Source organism: Phoca vitulina, unplaced genomic scaffold, assembly GCF_004348235.1.
Source record: "Phoca vitulina isolate PV1807 unplaced genomic scaffold, GSC_HSeal_1.0 scaffold9, whole genome shotgun sequence".
NCBI classification, from domain to species: Eukaryota; Metazoa; Chordata; class Mammalia; order Carnivora; family Phocidae; genus Phoca; species Phoca vitulina.
This window is the reverse complement of record NW_022589712.1, coordinates 14,498,513-14,518,706: the sequence shown is the minus strand read 5'-3', so window position 1 is coordinate 14,518,706 and position 20,194 is coordinate 14,498,513. Positions and strand designations below refer to the sequence as shown.

Here is a 20,194-nt window from a genome sequence, read left to right as displayed (position 1 = left end):
ACAGAGATTTGAATATGGCACAAGAGCACAAGGACTCTAAGTTTTGAAAACAACATTAAGTTCTCTAAGAAACCTGTACAAGAGTAAAGTAAATTACTCTGTGACCAGAAAGGCATTTTGATTATATGACATTTTTCCCCCTACTTTTTTTCCTTCTAATTTTATATTCACCCCCGTTGACATAGCTTCCTGATTGGAATCTTCATTCATAGAAATTTGGCAAGTGTTCTTTGCCATCACTCCAACGCAACAGAAGTGGAAGCAAAGAAAAGACATGGATAATCTAAAACCTGGGTGTCAAAGCTCTCAGATTTTAGTTAATCAAATAGACAAAAATACATGCATGTATGCCATTTATAATAACTACTGAATATAATTCCTTACTTTTTCTATACAGAAAATAAAACCAAACAGTCCCATCAGAGTCCAAGCAATTAATTCTTGTCCTAGTACGAACCTGTACTTTCAAATATTATTTGTTTATTCGCAGTGGCTCTTTTCTCAAAGTCTTTGAGACTGTGTGATGAAGTCCACACTTATCAAAACAACCTACCTTCCAAGTTCTAAAGCACAGTCTTGAAGAGCCTGCTTATCTTTAAGGCATTGTTTCAGAAATGCTTGAAATTCTTCATTAGCCTTTGTAATTTGTTCCTGAATGCTGCTGACAATTTGTTTAGACACATGTGCATATAAAGTTTGTCCTTCTTGAGTCACAGCATCAAGCTTGCTCTGCCCATCACTGATGGAGTCCAGAATGCTCTGTTTCAAGAAATAAAGGTAATATAAAATATTTGCTATTATTCAGGGGCCCTGGAGCATGGGAGCACTGATTGTAATTCTAAGTTGAGATAGTAGAGCAAAAGAAGAAAAACAGAACCCAGAGCCCAAAGGCAGAAAGTCTTTAATAAGGCCAGAATGAGAATGTACAACTAGACAGACTCAAGGCTTATAATCGAGAATGGTGCCAGCCAGTCACTGGAACCACTGAGGACTAAACTGTGAAAAAGGCCAGCCTGTAAAGAGGGTGTTCTCTCCCCATTCTCACTGTCCCAGCCCAGCCAGGCTCTACTTCTTCACACGTTCCTGTGATGCCCTCTAACTGTTCAGCCGCCTGCACCCCTCCCCCTCCTCTGATCCACCCTGCACACAAAGTCCTCCCTTCAGGTCCCTTCTTTTCTAGGTGTGCACCTCTTCCTTGAAAGATCACAATCATGAGTGGTTTCAGCAGAGGAAAAGAACCGCAGAACTGCTGAGCTAGACCTGCTTCTCCTCTGACTCCAGGTTGGCGTCTGCGATGGGCACTCAGACTTTTCTTTGTGGAGTTAGTTCCACTGCATCTCAAGATTAAAGGGGACAATTCCACATTTAAATTCACCAGGCCTCCTGGAAAACCAACTTCCTTTATCATGATGATCTTCCTACTCTGACTTTTCATGAGTTATCTACATAACTGTCCTCACTGATTAGGCTACAAAAATCCTCATGTTCCACATTCATTTAAAAAAATATTTTTACTTATTTTATTTTATCTTATTTTATTTTTTAAGATTTTATTTATTTATTTGTCAGGCAGAGGGAGAAGCAGGCTCCCCGCTGAGCAAGGAGCCTGATGCGGGACTCAATCCCAGGACCCCAGGATCATGACCCTGTGCAAAGGCAGTTGCTTAACCAACTGAGCTACCCAGGTGTCCCTAAAAAAAGTTTTTAAATAATACTTAACTCAGTGCTTTGTTCAGATGAGCTACTTGAAAATCTTGTCAATCACTTTGACCTCTACTTCACAATGGCTTTTTCATTCCTGAATTCATATATTTTTCATAGTCCGTAAAACCTGTAAAACCTGTATTACCTACTGCTTTCCGTATGCCCTAGCTCCAAATTTGGACTGCAGGTTATTAAAAAACACAAATCATGTCTTCTTTTTAAAACTCTTCCACGATATGAGGCACCAGGGTAGCTGAGTCGGTTGAGTGTCTGACTTCGGCTCAGGTCATGATCCCGGGGTCCTGGGATCGAGCCCCGCGTCCAACTCTCTGCTCAGCAGGGAGTCTGCTTCTCCATCTCCCTCTGCTCCTCCCCTGCTCATGCTCTCTTTCTCATTCTCTCAAATAAATAAAAAAAAATCTTAAAAACAAAACAAAATAAAAAAACCTCCTCCACAATAGTGATATGAAATAGAAGGAATTATGTTTTTACTGCTAGAAAAATTACAACTAGGTTTAGTTTTGAATGAATTCCAAAGAATGGTCAATAGGCTAAAAGAGAGAAGAACGGAATCTAGAAATTCTGTAGCTCTGATTTATTTTCTCAGCTTACTTTTCCATATTGCCTATCTCCTTATGACTCAAGAAATTTAATTCTGTTAGAGAAGAAGAAAATTTGGAATCAAATAAGAAGATCTGTGGAGAGAGATGATTTAGGTCTGACCTCAAGGCATGGGAGGGCAGCTGGTAGGAGAAGAAGCAGCACTGTCAGCTTTCATACCTGAAGATCATGGAGCTTTGCCTCTAGAACTTTGCTGTCGCCAGTTCGGTCAGATGATTCTTTTGCTGCCGCCTTTATCCCAGAAAACCACTCTTGGAATTCCTGCATAGACTCTTTTGAAAGTAATAAAAATGAGAAATACATCCAAAACACTGAATGAGCCTCTAGGATTACCACAATGAATTCATTCTGGCCTTCAGCTCACTGCATCTTGCCTTATAAAATATTTCAGAAATAAAATAATATAGAACATACTACAGCATAACTGTTCATGGCAGGACTGAGAAATAATCGCAGGGAAAAGACTGAAAAGAAATTTGTATTCCTGAAATATCTGATTTCCCACCGTCTTTCTTTCTCTTGGTAAAGAAAGATAATTGTCTGAATATGGAAGACAGCGAAGGGAGAAAGGCTCTAGCCATTTTTATGGCAAAGGAAGGAGCCATCTCCTCTTTCCGCCAAGCTGACTTAGCGAGTCATTCCACATCGTCATCAGCGCAGAGGCACACCTGTGTGGGAAGCTGAGTCGGGGACATGTGACTGGCGATTTCCTGAACTATATGGCTGCTACTGTTTCATGGCCTCTCCTAATTTCCAAGTTTACTGTGTTACTTCATCATAGCCATGGAAGTCATTTTCCACACAAATGAGCTACATGTAGAAAATCTAGATGAAATTTGGAATCCTCGAAACGGTGGATTCCTACTTTCTTGGGCAGAAAGAGGAAGAACTCAGCTTATGGTGAGAGCCCAAGCGCAGCACTTCCACTGCTCAAATCTCGACACACAAATGGATTTAAAATGATCTTCTTCTGGAAGGTTTTCTCCAACTATTGCTGTCAGTTTCTAGGCAGCCTTTGGTTTGGATTCTTTCTGGTAAACAAATGATTCATGCTAAGCCCTGCCAGAGCTCACCATTGAAGTGCTTCTCCAGAGAATCCTGAAGGCTGGCCTGTGTTTTGGAGCACAGCTGGGTCACAGCTTCGTGGTTCTTTATGAGCCCCGTCAGAGCACTGCCCAGGCCCTCCAACTCAACAGAATGGTACTTGCGGCACAGACTGTTGAGATTTTCTTGGGTGGAGCTGATGTTGCTTTGCTGACTTTGAAGTTCCTTTTGCATTTCCTACAGAACGAAAGAATGCCATGAAGGATAGTCATCACATTAAAGGGAAATACCATACTCCACTATGGCACTTTTTAGAAACTGAGGCTGTTGAAATCCACTTGGTAATGTATGCACTGATGTGGGATTTTTTTTTTTTTTTTTTAGTGTTTGTAATAGATCTTCTGACTCTTGCAGAATTTTGCCCAGTTCTCCTTAGGACCAACTGCAAATAGCTGTTGAAAGGTACTAGGATTTGGGTTACAGTCTAGGATCCCAAGCAAATTGAGTAGGTTTCTCAGGGATTCCAGCCCATGATCTTGGGTTTAGTCGGTTGACTAGAAACTATTAATGGAGTCACCACCTAAGTTCACATTCTTTGATGGGCTCATAGGGCTTTGTTTCAGGGTCACAGGCCACACCAAAAGCACCAGTAGTTATTTTTAAAATATATGTCCTTCGTCTTAAGTACAGTAAGAAAATATGCTAAAGAGAACAGATACATATGTTGAACAGTCAACTCACAAGCTTTACAGACAGTTGATCAGGAACATTATCTCTATGGATAGATGACATGGAAGTAGAATGTTGTCTCTCAACTATTTTTTTAAATATATTCTTCCCTAGATAAAAGCAGTTATACCAACCAATAAAAATAATTAAGAAATGAAAAACTATTTGGCATCCAAATTTGAAAATTCATGGAAATTCAAACAGGTCTTCTATAGGCTCTACCCATTTACTAAAAAATATATTAACAAGCATAGCTTATGAGCAGGTCCTACAGTAATGCAAGCTTTCTATTTTTAGATTATTTGTCTTCAATTTCCTACCACCTGAATTCATTCCTCCAACTACAACTTACTTTGCTATGTCCAATATCATCAATTAGTTGGCCTGGTGTTAATATAGGTAATTGAGAGCAAAAGTTATATTTTTATTCCAGTCACCACAAAACAGGAAACCAATATTACCATTGGAAGTATATAAGCTTAATGATAGGTGATTACCTACCTTTACTTTTTTCAGCCCTTCCCATGTCTCAGTCTGGGCACAATTCTTCAATGATTCTTCTACTTTTGTCAGCCAGCTCGTTATGTCACTAATAAATTTCTCCACCTGTGTACTCTGAGCAGTGAAATCTTTCAAGGTTCCTTTTGCTTCTTCGGTAATTTCTTTGGCATGCTCCAGTTTCTGCCTTAGGTCTGCTTCTATAAACTAAACATAATGTAAGATTTCATTAAAATCTATGAAGACCGGAACACTCATTCTGTAGGAATTCTGTTCATGTGCAGCTTCATTGTAAAAAACACATAAGCCTAACCAGGGATGCTAATTCAACTTTTCTAAGAAGGGAAATCGGTGGGTACAAGTGGTCAAATATTGTAAGTGATGGGAAAGTGGAAACAGTAAGGATTACAGTTGACATTGGATGTTAGAGTGGCAGTTCTGACTGAGGGTCCAAGGAATACGTAAGTTCACATTTCAGAAGCAGAGCTCAACCTACACAGAGTTACTAAGTTGGTGACCAAAACCCTGCTCTTACTTCTTCCTGGGAAACACTCACACATTTTATGCCCTGATGTAACTACTACTTTGAACAAACAGCACTGATGGATTTTATCATAAAGCAATTTTATTTTTGTCTCCCACTTTAAAGTATTCAGTGAGGCTACTTCTTCTCTCCTCCCAAATGATTTGTTTTGGGAGGGCTCCTGACTTCTCTGGGCCTAGAGATAATAAAAGGACTTATAAAATCACGATAAATTACAAAATGGTTTCAACTCCACAATTAAAACATCCAGGCCCATTTAATAATCAAAGCTTTGAACTTAAAGGCTTTTTCTTATCCCCAGCTCAGACCTGCTACAAACAGGAAGCCCATCTGAAGGAAAGGGCCAGGTGCCTCTTTATCTTTCTTCACTTTATTTCTATTCCCCCACATTCTACAGCTTCTGACCCCTATAGGCTTGGACAAGTAGGAGGTGGGTGAGGGGCTCCGAAATTTTTGATGCCTACTGTGTAGTGGCATCTGTGCTCCTAGGCAGGGTGACGTTTTGCATTCTCTCCTGTCACAGGCCTTAGTCTGTGGGGGTTTTCTGAGATTCCCCTCACTGCTGGGACCTCCCATTGACATTGTCTGCATACGAGTTATGCTCTCCTGTTTCTCCTTCAACAGCCTGTGGGCAGCTCTGTTTCTTGCTGCTGAGGCCCGTTCCTCCCCGGAAAGCCTTCCTAGATAACCTGAGATGTCCACACACTGATGCTTTCTCCTTGCCTTTCCTCTGATGATTCACTTCTGGGCCAGGGGTCACACTCTGGTATTCACAACAGGTAATTCTAAGACGCATGCCACTCAAAACAATCACTTCTCCTTTGGCAAATACATCAATAGCTAGCCCGCCCAACTTTCACTCATGAAGTCTCTCAGGGGAGTTAGAAAGGAGACTCCAGGGTCCACCAACTGCAGGGGCACATGTCATTCTCTCCAGATGGTACCACTGAAACTCTTCTCCTTACTTTGAGGTAAGGAACAGGTGTCCCGACACCTCTTCGTTGAATAAGTGTGTGTGGGGGAGGGGAGGTGAGAAAGCGGAGTACAGCAGTAGCTCTCTCCCAACCCTGCCTCCATCTTAACTCTGCAAAAGTCCACCTGTTGCCCATTTATATCCTTGACACGGGCGACATGCATAAGCACTCCTTTTTAGTTTTCTATATGATTAGCACCCTTTGCCTCTTCCTGCTTTGGGTGAAATTCCAACATTCTCAGGTACATACATGGTATATGTATATCATCCACTGAGGATACTAAGTGACAGATACACAGTCTCAGGTCAGAGCAAACATATAATCAAGCAAGATAGATGGGTTAGCAAGAAGCAATAAGTAAAGGACAAAGACACAACAGGAAGAAGGAAAACGTAGAGAAAATCCATGAGGGCAGCAACAAATGCACAGGTTAAAGCAAGGCAGCAGAACATGTAGCCTGGAGCCTGCTGGCTGCCGAAAGAGCCCCGCCCCCCCCATTGGTTGCTCCCAGAGCTCCCTCACTGATGTTGTCCAGGCTTGCCGGTCGGATCCAGTCTAGCCTGCCTGCCCCCTGTGGGTCTGTGCCATCCACAAGTCCCGAAAGGAGGTTTGCAATGGCGATCTCACAAACCCAATCACTGAGTAAATGAATTAGAAAAATATCAATATTCCTAAGTGTGGTTTCTGTTCTGGTCCAAACACAAAATGGTCCATGAGGCAAGCTGGATGATACTACTTCCAAAATTTAGTAAGGAAAAGGGGAACTAATCTTATTATAATACTTGTATTAGAAATATGCTATTAATACTAACACAAGGAATTCTAAAGATGTTAATGTTTTAACCCCCATATATGGTAAGATCCACATGTTTGCTTGAAATTATGATGATGATAACAATGAGAACATATATATGTATTATTTATAATATATAAAATTTATTTATTGTTATTATATATCAATTATATTAGAGATAGAGTCTAGTATATAGTAGTTATTACAAACCTGATTGAGTACTTACCTGAAGGTCTGGTGGTGTTTCTGGATTTTTAGTTAATTCTTTAAGATCATTAACTTTGCAATGAAGTTCTTCCAATCTCAAGGCTTTGTTTTTAACTTCAGACTGCCAAAATAAAAGACAAAGAGAAAAAGCATAACTTGTGCAAACACTGACATATTACATTTGGCACTTAACAATTCCAAGAGTTAACCCAACTTCAAGCTAGGGTTTAAAAAAAAAAAAATCTCTGATTTTCTGAGGACTCATTATTTATGCATGTGGAAAAATGTCATCATTAACTTTCACATTGAATGTAAGGGAATATGCAGAACTTTCTTCCCACCCTCCTTTATTGGGAAAAAAAAAAAAGCTCCTGGAAAAAATTAAACACTAACTAGAAAAGTCTTGAGTCAGTGGGGATTTTCAGTAACCGTCATTTATTCATTAGCATTAATATCACTGGCTACCATGGCAGCATTAAACTTTTGAGGAAGCATTTCAAAGCAAATACACATTAGGAATGCCTAGTTACTATAGACTATATGTAATACATCAGAAATGTTTCAAATAAAAATTTAAAATATTTTTATTTTAAACAAATACCTTTTTTATTTTTTGCCATTTATTTATTAGTTTATTTATTTATTTCACCAACACTAACACAAAACAAAGAAAAATAGGCAAAGAATCATTACTGAACAAATTAGATGCTTGTAAACGTCATTATTTATTTGGGGCCACAAAGGACCATTTGATAAAGTATCCCTCTCAACTTAAATACAGCATTTTGGTGCTTTGTGGACACTAACAAACCTCCTGATGCCTTCATTCCAGAAGGTAATTTACTTACCCAGTGAGACATGATGAACTAACTGTTAGGCCCCCTGGCTTTCTCCAGGAGCAGGCTGAACAACTAAAGAATCACACCTACACACTTACACACTTTATTTTTGAATTGCAACAGCAATGCACAATTAGGCTCTGGGCCGAATCCGGTCTGCTAATTTTATTGGTTGCAGCACCACACAGTCGGTAACATAAAGAAACCCACCTCTGTGAGTGACTGAACCTGGACATGACTGATGCCCACTGGCTTCCTGGATCCCAAAGGTCAATAGTTGGAGGACAGTGTGTGCCGATTAAACAATCGGCTCTCCAAAAAAAAAAAAAAAAAGACCCTGACTTGTAGTATTTACCACTATTTTGAGCTACACCATGATGTCACTGCACACGAGGTGGGAAGCACTGCACTACAACACAGCGTTCTATGTTTCCACCACGCAGATCGAATAGATACCAACAACTCAAGAGCCTAGATAATAGTTATATGTAGAGTAGAAATTAAAAGTGGTAAGTTTTAAGTATTTATTAGCTTAATTTTTAATATAATTTAATTGTAAATTTATTTACAATTTAATTTTCAATAATGGCTGTGTTTAACACTGGCTTGCAAACTTCTTTAAAATTTAGTAATTGACTTTTGAGAGCTGGTATGAGCCCTATTCCGGTGGGCACCACTGTTTTGAGCTGTAATGTTAATTTAACATCAAAGAGAAATTAAGAGTCTGCAGTATCCCTCTCCTGATTGCATTTTCAGTCTGGCTAATTTCCTCTACTTCTGTTTGCCCTTAGCAATAGGCGTTTGATTTAAAAATCTCTAGAAAGTTCTTTCGGTTGAAAGCTAGATAACTTAGGTATACAGTTGATTCACCTACATTTTTTCACACTGCAGTCATTCATCATCAATCCGTCGTGTTCCATTTGTGTGCTGGGCACAGTACTAAGCACCCAGGCATGCAATGGCAACTAATCTCTGCCCTTGTGGAGAGTAGTGATTATATGCTTTACGAAATAAGTTATCTCTTGTCACTCTTTCCTCTTACCATGCTTCATTTTTCATCCTAGCCTAAGTACGACTGCACATTTTACATACATACTGTAATATAAATAAAGTAAATGCCACAAGGGTAGGGACTATGTCTGTTTTACTGTTTGTTCTCAGTGTCTAAAACAGTGCCTGACATATTTTAGGTGCTTATTAAGAATTTCATGAGTGGGGGCGCCTGGGTGGCTCAGTCATTAAACGTCTGCCTTCGGCTCAGGTCATGATCCCAGGGTCCTGGGATCGAGCCCCACATTGGGCTCCCTGCTCAGCGGGAAGCCTGCTTCTCTCTCTCCCACTCCCCCTGCTTGTGTTCCCTCTCTCGCTGTGTCTCTCTCTGTCAAATAAATTTTAAAAAAATCCTTAAAAAAAAAAAGAATTTCATGAGTGAATAAATAAATGAATGCAAGAAATGGAAATAAAAAGTTTAAAATAAACTGGTGACTAGAACTTTAAAAGGCCACTTTCTAGGGAAGCCTGTCATACTCCAGTCTCCCGTTGTCTCCCATTTCTGAAGAGGAAGTGGAAGAACCTAGCACTTAGGGTAAGTGTTCAGCACATGGTAAGTACTTAGTAAACATCTTGTTTGAATGAAACAAAAATTCCTCTAAATATTACTAAATTACAAACACCTTCAATTTGGTTTTCCAGTAGGAAGGTGTGATAGTCTCAGATGAATGGAAAAATGGGGAAAAATAGATTTTATGGGCTTTTACTTTTCTACTAATATTTTAAGTATGGAGCCCCAACTAAGAAGTGATAAAAATGGGGGCGAGGGAGTCTTATCCACTTCCTATTCAACTCTCAGGTAAATAGCAAAAGATAGTTAAGACTTTTGTAACATTCATATGTGTCTCTGAAAGATAGGCCTTTAAAAAAAGGACACAACTTTCTCATATTCTGGTCAATGAGCTCACAAGATCACAAAGGTAGATGTAGTCGATTTACCTCAAACTCTTTAAGGAATTCTTCTGCTCTGAGGCTGTTATTCAGGTTGCTGATGCTTTCGGTCAACTGTGGAACAGAACTATTGGACCATCCATCGATCTCGTCTTTACTTGAAAGTACATCAGCCCAAATGGTCAGGCTTATCCTCAGCCTATCCATGTTTTCCTCAATTTTCTCTGATATCTGGAATGGAAAACAGAAGCCATATCATTATTAGTCTGAGGCTTTAAGATGTTCCTTGCCCCACCAAAGTACTAATAATGTTGATGCTGCCTTAATCAAAAAATTATATTCTCACAGAGAAACAAAGTTTTACAAAAGTTATTATAAGGGAATTAGTGCACTTGACTCAAACAAATGCTAACCATTACATAAATTGTTTCTGTCATTGGGAGAGTTGACTGAATTTCTGAGACATTCAATTTTCATTTGTAAATTGGGAAACTAAGAACAGGTCTATTGGAGTCAACTATAACATACTCTTGGGCTGAGTTCTACAGGATAGTGGTCCATCAAGGGCAGTATTGTGTTTATTTTTGAAAGTAACACAATAAGCACTTTGATTTGTAATGCTGAAACATAAAAATGGACATTAATTAGACTTGAGCATATTTATAGGATAAATAAATACATAGGACATCAGCCAACTTTGTAGGTTTAAAGGAAAGCATTATTGTTTAATAGTCTTCCTGTAATAAGAATGTTCTTTTAAAAGTGGAGGCAGGGAAGATTTTCTGCAGTCCCCAAATTATGTGATTACAGTACACAATTATCAATGTCTAACTTTAGTAATTCAGCTTATGTAATTTAATCTACATTAATGCACTGTAGGTTAATAGAAGGGCAACAGAATCACTGGATTTTTGAGCTAGAAACTATATAAATATGTATGGGTTGAGATATAGAGTTCCAGAGAGATCAAGTGACTTGTTCTTCTGTCTCATAGCTATTAAATGACAGAGCAAGAACTAAAACCCAAGGATGTAAACTACAAGTCTGATGTTTTTCAATGCAAAATTATAGTCTTATAACTCTAAATTATTATACATTATAGTTTAATATTCTATAAAATATTTATAAATTATTCTTCAATTTTTATCCATAATCCCAGAGTTTTGGGGAAAAAAAACATTTAGAGTTATAAATTTGTTGTAATTGAAGCTACCAAATGAAATTCTAGAAAATCTGTCACTAAGTTTCGTTTTGTTTTGAGTTGTTTTAAGAGGAGGGGGGAGGAACAGAGGGAGAGGAAGAGAGAATTTTAAGCAGGCTCCACCAAGCCCAGCACAGAGTCCAACCCTCGGCTTGATCACACAACCTGAGATCATGACCTGAGCGGAAATCAAGAGTCCGATGCTTAACTGACTCAGCCACCCAGGCGCCCCAAAAAATCTGCCACTAAATTTTAACAACATAAAGCAAATAACTTTTTTTAACTAATTCTAAACTTTATGTGAATACTGTTTTTTTTTTCAAAATATCATTTTGCATGTTAGCATTAAAAGTTAAAAATGAGGGGTGCCTGGTTGGTTCAGTCAGTTAAGCATCTGCCTTTGGCTCAGTTCATGATCTCAGGGTCCTGAGATTGAGCCCTGCATCAGGCTCCCTGCTCAATGGGGAACCTGCTTCTCCCTCTCCCTCTGCACCCCCCACTCATGCTCGCGCTCTTCTCTCTCTCAAATAAATAACATCTTTTTAAAAAATAAAAGTTAAAAATGGAATTCACATCCCTGAATAATCCTTTGCCAAAAAATAATGATTGACAAATATGAATATTTAAACTGTTCATACAATCCAGGTGATTATCTTACATCCAGCCATCTGTCCACAGTGCTCTCCATGTCTGTTTTCACCAAGATGAAATCACTACTGTGAATTTTTTTCAGCTCAGATAACAATTGTTTTCCTTTACTGGTAAAGTTATCCAATTCTTTCTGTTTATTACATATTTCATTCTTGGCAGTTTCATGCTGTGGACATAAATGTTTCCTTAATTAATAAAATAATCAGTGATAAGTCAGGCATTCAAAACCATTTGCCTCTAATAAATTTAATTCATGGTTGACCTTATGCAGAAACCAGTGATATTAATGAACTATACATTTTTTGTATTGCTAGATAGGATATTAGTATTCCTTAAAAAAAGACTGAGTTTGTTGGCATGAATTTTCTACATCTATATGTACTGACAAGAATTGTACAGAGAATTCATTATATATGAAAATCAGATCTACTGAGTAGTCTACTAAAATAAATACATTTCGAATTATTACCTTGGATAAAGTCCATTTAAGATCCTCCTGATCTTTTATAGTAGTTCTTGTTGCAATCACATTGCTGGCATTTTCTAGGACTTTAGATACAGCCAACTTGAAGTTCTGATATTCCCTCATTAAGTCAATAAGTCCACAGCATTGACCCTGGCTATAGTAGTTAAAGAAAAGGTATTATTTATTATCATGTATGAAAGGAAAGGGTTCCCTATGATCAGTCTTGATATGTAACCACATAAATGTATTCATAGATGGATGCTGGATTCAAGAGGAAGCCATATTTCTACCTATTGAGGTCAAGAGCGCTGGTCAAACCAACTTAACTCTAATGTTCAAATTGTTCTTCATGAGTAAAGAATGCACACAGCCATTAAAACAAAATCTGTGACCTCAATGACAAGAAAAAATATATGTTCTTGACAACTAAAACTTACGTAGATGCCAACAAATTTTTGCTTTTCAATTTTTTCATTATTTAATTACATCATAATGATGTGTATTAAGGGGAAGCAAAACAAACAAACCAAACGAAACAAACAAAAAAACACTGCTCAATAAGTAAAATACATATGAGGATGTTTTTTCCCATTTCAATGACACAAATTTTCATTGAATATGAATCCCCTGAAAACTGTCAAAATAAGAAGATGGTTTCGGTTTATAAGCGTAAAATGCTTCTGAGCAAGCAATTCTACATATAGGAATTTTTCCAAAGAAAAAGATGTGCACTAAGATTTAGGTAAAATTATATTCTTTACACCAATGTTTATAATAGGAGAAAAAAATAGAAATAACCCAAATGTTAAAAATAGGCTAATAATTGAATAAACTCTGATACCCTCTTATGATTGAATACTGTCCAATCTCTAACAAATCACAATTTAGGAGAATGTTCAATAACATGGGGTAAAATTTTACAACATGGTTAAATTTTTAAAAGCTTACATTAATAATCTACAATGTGCAATAAAAACCTATGTACACACAAAAAAATTGAATGTGAATGTTTATAGATGCTTTTTTTTAATTGTCATCTGAACTGGAAAGAACTCGAATATGCATCAACTGGTGAATGAATAAACTGTGGTATGCCTATCAAATGGAATATTATTTGACTATAAAAAAGAATGGACTTTATCAATACACAGAACAATGTCCATTGTGCTGAGTATAAGAAGTTATTTACCCAAGTGCAGTAAAAACTTATGTACACACAAAAAACTGAACATGAATGTTTATAGATGCTTTATTTATAATTGTCCAAACTGAAAAGAATCCATTTGTATGTGATTCTGAAAAGACAATACTACAGAGACAGAAAACCGATCGAAGGTTGCCAGGGACTGGGGGTAGGGGAGGGGCTGACTACAGTGAGACATTGGGGGAATTTTTTCTTGTGGTAGAATAATTATGTGAGATTTGATAGTTTAACAGTTACTCATACAGGTGTGTGTACTCATAAACTGTATGTGTGTTAAACTCATACACTTTAAGAGCATACACTAAACAGGATGAATTTTATTATGTAAATCATACCTTAATTACAAATAAGTACAATGAAACAAAATATCAGAGGTTAAGACTCTCATGGTAGCACTTTATAACTGCCACAGCTCCTGCTTTCAAGCACTGAATTTCACCTGCCATTGCCATCTCAACAACTTCCTTAATAAAATTCTGTACGACTAAATTTCTAATGGTACTAAAGAGACACAGAATACATAAAGTGGCAAAAGGTATTCAAATCTTGATCACACCGATGCAAATCAACAGACAACAGCCCAACGCTACAAAATAGAAAGTTGAAAAAAAAATCAAGAGGTTTTTTTACTTACTTTTCATGAATTAGTCTTTTGGTATCATCCCAGGTAACCTCTAAGCGGTTTACCTCCCTATCGACTTCAGAGGCAAAGGCTACATCTTTCTGAGCAATTTGTTTAGCTTTGTCTTTCAACCAACATAGTTCGTGCTCATGAGAATTCAATTCGTCTTCCAACTGATTAAAGACTCTCAATCTGTAAATTAAAATGTTATTTTATTATTAATTTACCAAAGGTAAGGACTAATATTTCTTTTCCATAAAGCACACCTATAGATATCTAGAAAAACTTAATACAGCAATTGAATTAATGTATATCAACTGTGAAAGACACTTTAAAAATTAACTTTGCAGAACTACAGACTGTAACTTGGGAAACATTTAAAATCATTTTCGCCATTCATCTTCAACTTTCCATTAAGTTTGTATTCTTTTTCTATTTTCCTTTCATGATGTAAGATTTTTAAGACTAGGGCTGAGCTTGTACGCAAAGCAGGTGAGTACGTACTAAAAGGTCTTTAGTAAAAAGTCCTTCTGTGCCCTGAGGTCCAATTCATGTAAAATAATAATATTTAAGGGTACAGTTGTTTCATTTAAAATAAAAATAACTTTATTTTTTGTCCCTAATATACTAATATTTGAGTACTTGTAAAAAGTGGTCATATAGAGGCAGCCAAGGACTCATGCATTCTTGCGTTTTGGTATATAGTGCTGTAGAGTTTATAAAGTGAATGTCCATGCATGATTCCATTTAATTCCAAAACAAAGTGGTTAGGAGCACACATTATCATTTCATCTGCACCTTACAAGAAGACAGGTGATTTGCTCAAAGTCACACAGTGAAGCATAAGTATGGGGGGACTTCAATAAATCCATCAATTCAAAGCAACATTTTCCATAACCTCTCTGTGGCTTTAGTGAGTTCGGTGTTAGGGGTATTGAATTGGCTCTTGAGCCCAACCTGGGCCGCCTTCCCCAGCGATTTTAGGATCTCCTGCCTGCTTGGCTTACTCAGGCCAGCAAAGCTGTTTGCTCCTTTGCCATGTTTGCTTCCTCTTTTTGTCTTTACTCTGGAGGCTATTTTTCCTCCTCAAATCTTACTCCTTTTTGTTAGTTTACTGTTAAATTCGTCGGCCTAGGGCTCACAAGTCATGTATGTAACCTCAACAGCCATTATTATCTAACTGTAAGCCTTTGCTAAATGCTTGATTCCAATTAAAAGGAAGCAAATCACAATGATCTTGGCATGGTCAACACAATTCTTATCAATTATGGACACTTTGGTATGAGCACATTTCAGCTGCTTCTTTGTCCCCTGAAAAAATGGAAGACAAACATCCCTGAGAACGTAAGTGGGGAGAAAGTTCTATTAAGGAGGAAAAACAAGATTGAGAAGGTTATAGTGTTAGAGGAAAAAATTGCTTCCAGATGTACTGCAGGAAAATACCCCTGACCCCTTAGGTTCTCTATTAAACTCAGCTGACAAAAACCGCAACTTTGCTTAACCCCGCTTGTCTGCCTTTTCCACACCTCTAAGCCAACAGTTAAAGGTGGTTGTTGAAAACTACTCTGGCAAGCTGATTGGTTTCACTTTAGGTGAAGGAATACGAATCTCAAATGGCAGCTTTATCACCTTATCAAGCTCCAGAGATAACCATTTCCACTTCCTCTCTACAACAGAACCATTTTATGCCATTTTCTCTCTGCCAATATCCTGTCACTCACTCTTATCTGATGAGCTTGCTCCAGTCTTTCTGAGGGGCTGGCAGCCACCGGGCAGGAATTCCTTCATATTTTCCCCACTGGGACTACAAAGCTACTTGGATCACTCCCTCTCGCCTCCACTTTCATTCTCACTAGAGAAGATGAGACCCTTCTCCTAACAGCTAAACATAGCTTAAAAAAAAAAAAAAAAGATAATATGATCTATATTGTCTGTTATAATTAAGATCTTAGTGTGGCTTATATAGCCAGAGCCCTTGGGAAAATCCTTAAGGAAACCAAAGAAATTTTAGTACTTCTTAAATGTCAAATTAGTCATTAGTTTTATCCTCAAAATATTAAAAGGAGTTGCTAAATATGACACCGTTAAAGCATTGCAGTTAATTCTAGAACAAATAAAAAATAAACTCAACAACTGGCTCCAGCCATTTCTTTATACCTCTGCTGAAGAGCTTGGCGGGTCAGCTCCTTCAGTCTCTCTTTGTCTGTCCTTTCTTCGATGTCCTCAATGCTTTTCAGCAACTCCTCTTTCTGGTCTTGGAATGCTTTCTTCAATACTGCCAGGGCATCTGCCTCACTCTGCTTTGTACCCAGAAGGTTCTGGATTCTCTCTAATTCAGAACAGAGGTGATCAGCTGTCGTTCTGCAGGAAGTCCTTTGCTCAGAACTTCCACTTTTAAGATGGTATTGAGCTTTGGCGAGAAGGCTGTCAAGACTGATGGCCGCAGATTCCAATGTTTTAGCGTCTTGAATTGCATGATTTAGGTCCTTTTCTAATAAATCAGTCTGTTTCCTATTCATACTGTCAGTTGCTTCCACCGTGTGCCTCAGCCGGTTGAGAACCCCTGATAGCGAGGCGTGACTCTGTAGGAATTCAGCCAACTGGGACAGGGCAAGCTGCCGCCTTTCCACGACCTGGCTGGCCTCCTCCAACAGCTGGAAACAGTCCTCTGCCTTGCCCTGGAGGAGGTGGAGGCTCTCAGCTTGACCCAGAGCCCCCAGCTTCACTAGGTGATCCTGCAGACTCTGTAGTTCTCCCTTTTTGCTCTCTACTTCTGCTGCGTGGTCCTGGAAGGGAAGAGCGAGTTACTGAGTCCTCGGGTACGCTGTGGCTAATGACACAGACAGTCACAACCCATGACGTCAAGATCCATTTTCAATGCAATGGATGCTGTAGGACTTAAAGGTCATCTATGGTGAATCTTTAAGAAACGTTCTTAAAATTTCGTTTCTCATCTATATGTTTCACATAAAACAACTCTGATTTGGAATGAATTCATTGCATGGAAAAGAATGTCTTCATGAATAGAAATCGTAAAAGGAAATTTTATATAAATACATACATGTATAATTCAGAAGATTTAAAATACATATGTAGACATAGTTAAAATTTATAGTTCTAATATAAATATATATCTAGTACATATCTAGTTGATATATATATATCAACAAAAAGCAAATCACAGGCCTGAATTATGGTAGGTCATGTCACCAAACTGGCGTCTCATACCTAGACTAATTGCAGTTTCAGACTCCTCCAGAAATAGTGTTAACTTGTCAGTCAGGAATTTTCTGGTCAGTACCGATAAGGCAATCTGTCACATGGGCCCTCTCCTCCCCGCCCTCCCCAACCCAAGGAAGATGAGGTAATCTAGAAGATAAGACCAGACCCCCTGTTCTTACCCCTAAGGGAAAGTGGCCTTGCCTAAAATGATCCTTTCTTTTGCTAATAACTTAATTGCCCCACTCTCCTTCCTATGAAAACCTTCTATTATGTACAACCCCTCTGAGCTCCTTTCTATTTGCTAGATGAGATACTGCCTGATTCACAAATGGCTTCAAAAAGCCAATTAGATCTTCAAATTTACTCAGTTAAATTTTTGTTTTTAACCATACTGTATATATATATATATATAATAACAATACTATATCTATTATATATTACTATATATATAAAAGATATTGAGGTTTGAAAGATTTTAAATATATATGCAATGAAGTTAATTCTAACAGCACTTATAGGGAGGGAGCGTAGGAATAGATGGGCATTAACCTGTCTTCAGAGGCAGTAGGTGAGGCCGATGAAAACACAGGTTTTAGCTGCCTCCTTTAAAGAAACAAAGATGAACTCATTGAGATTGTTGTATAGGAAATCTGACTTGCTCACAATAAATCATGTTTGAAATCTCTTAGAGCATTGCTAACAATCTCAGCATGGTTCCCATTAAAGAGAAATTATCACCTATCTTAATCTTGACCACAATGGCCTTAATATTCCCCTCAGCTTGACTATTAAACTTCAGAAAGAAGCTTTGAGCATTTACTTTAGAAAATTTACAAATTCATTCTCTGCTCTTTTGAGATACAAATCTTTTTTAAAAGCTTGTGTGCGGTTACAACCCAAGAATGTTTCTCAAGGACAGGGGGTCATCCTTTTGAAACCAACACACTGAGTTAACAAATGCTTGACTGTTTTACCCTAAAAACACTCTGGTTGATCTGACTGATTTATGAGCTTGTTATGTAGAGGTTGAGTGAGCACCAATAAGCTAAGACTAGAGAAAGCTGGGAAGAATCCTTGCAGTTGTGCACAAGGGACCAAAAGTGAAAAAGAGTAACTGTTACGACACATCCCGTGATCTCCCCCAGCTCATCATGCTTACACTGCCATTTAATGAACATGTGTCCCATGACAAGACACAATTCCTGAATGCAAATGCTCAGAAAGGAGGACATTTCCTTTTTCCTCTATGTCCAATCAGCATATTCCATTCAACCTACGTACCCATGACATCCTAACTCCTTATCCTTAAATGCACCCAACCCCAACCCTTTTGGGAGACAGATTTGAATCAGCCTCTTATGTCTTTGCTTGGCAATAAAGCTTACCCCTCTGCAAAAGACCAGTGTTAACGTTATTTGGTTTTCTGTTGCACGAGGGCAAGCGAACTCTTTTCAGTTTGGTAACACTTTTGAAATATAATCATGAAGAAGATAGCACCACCATCTCCCTGTCTCTTTCGAGGGGAGGAGCCTAACTTCAGCGGGCATCCTGTTCCAAGTTGTAAAACTACTTGAAGTCATAAAGATATGAGAAAGTACTATTCCTTTCCGTAAAAACAATTAGCAAACCTGGTACAGAGTGAGCACTCCATAAATACTAAATGTTTTATCATTAAATATTGTCATAAGTTTATTACGTAGCTTATCTCCAACTACTCCAATACTTGATTTAAGTGTTTTTTTTTATGCTAGGTTAGATATTATGCATAATTTATAAATAAGGAAAATAAATCATGAATTTTAAATAACTTTCGAGCTAAACAGTAATTTAGTAAAAGTGTATCATTAAGGCATTGGAATTTGGTATTAGTTTTCAGCATTGGAACAAAACAAACCAGGAAGCTTAAAAATGAACATTCTCATCACTTTACCCTAGAAATCATTTACTCCATTTTGAAGAAATAGTGTCTTAACAGAGTTGTCTAGTTTATCTGAAGTGGTTTTATCTGCTTAATTTATCTGTATAACACATTGCTAGGACCCATATACTCAATTATTAAAACATTTGCATATGAATGCAAGTTTAAACTGGTGCGGAATGGTTGGGTTAAAAAATGCTTTTCTTTATAATTCAAGAGCTCTCTTTTATGAATAAATTCTTCTTTGATCTTAAAAGTATGCACTTTACCTTGTGCCGAGTAAATGCTGCTTGATGGTCCGTTATGCTTATTTCAGAAGTAGTTTGTAATTCACTGAGAAACAGCTTAATCCAGACAGAAAAGGAAAGCAGCAGTTCATCAAATTGCTGGTGTTCAGCGACCACAGACTGAAGAAAAGTAATCCTATGTAGAGAAAGGTGTTAACGTTAAAGTGTCCCACAAATGAACAGGAAAAGTTAATGATACATTGTTGCAATAAGTTTAACTGAGGGCAAAAGTGATGTTGTCATACATGGACACACCAAAATTTTTGATGTTTTCTACTTCTCAAACCCTTTATTCACAGTTTTCCACATCTCAGTTAACGTTCACCACTGTCCCCGAGGTGGTCCTACGAGCCATTCTTCATGCCCTCGGTTCTTTACCACCACATCTAATCTTACATACCCACCCCCCCCACACGCACACACACGCACACACACGCACACAGTATATTCCGTGCTCTCCTCTCCATTTCCACAAGCCTACCTGGGTCTAAATTGCTTCATCTCTTGCCTGGCCTCCTCAATGGCCTCCTTCCTGCCACTCTCTCTCCACAGTTTACTCTTTAGGTAACAGAGAGACCACTGTGTCTCTACAGTTCACTCTCTAGGTAACAGCCAGGAATGATTTTAATGTAATCAGAACAGTGTCTGCCAGGCTTAACACAGAGGCAATTTCCTTTTGCACATAGGAAGGCAAACTCCAAAAATCCTTACTGTGGCTGATGAGGGACC

The 20,194-nt window shown here is 38.1% G+C and overlaps 1 protein-coding gene across 15 annotated transcripts in view; it reads right to left on the bottom strand.

Moving 5' to 3' along the window:
- Positions 1-20,194, bottom strand: part of SYNE1 (spectrin repeat containing nuclear envelope protein 1) — a 437,497-nt gene that overhangs the window by 231,127 nt on the left and 186,176 nt on the right. For all 15 annotated transcript variants that reach the window (XM_032407632.1, XM_032407640.1, XM_032407639.1 and 12 more), the window contains 11 exons: positions 19,448-19,601; positions 16,196-16,824; positions 14,051-14,230; positions 12,216-12,366; positions 11,754-11,912; positions 9,943-10,125; positions 7,134-7,235; positions 4,600-4,803; positions 3,399-3,606; positions 2,485-2,597; positions 554-759 (listed from right to left, as the gene is read on the bottom strand). In XM_032407632.1, the coding sequence (XP_032263523.1) occupies positions 554-759; positions 2,485-2,597; positions 3,399-3,606; positions 4,600-4,803; positions 7,134-7,235; positions 9,943-10,125; positions 11,754-11,912; positions 12,216-12,366; positions 14,051-14,230; positions 16,196-16,824; positions 19,448-19,601 (2,289 nt within the window). The remainder of the gene's footprint in view (positions 1-553; positions 760-2,484; positions 2,598-3,398; positions 3,607-4,599; positions 4,804-7,133; positions 7,236-9,942; positions 10,126-11,753; positions 11,913-12,215; positions 12,367-14,050; positions 14,231-16,195; positions 16,825-19,447; positions 19,602-20,194) is intronic.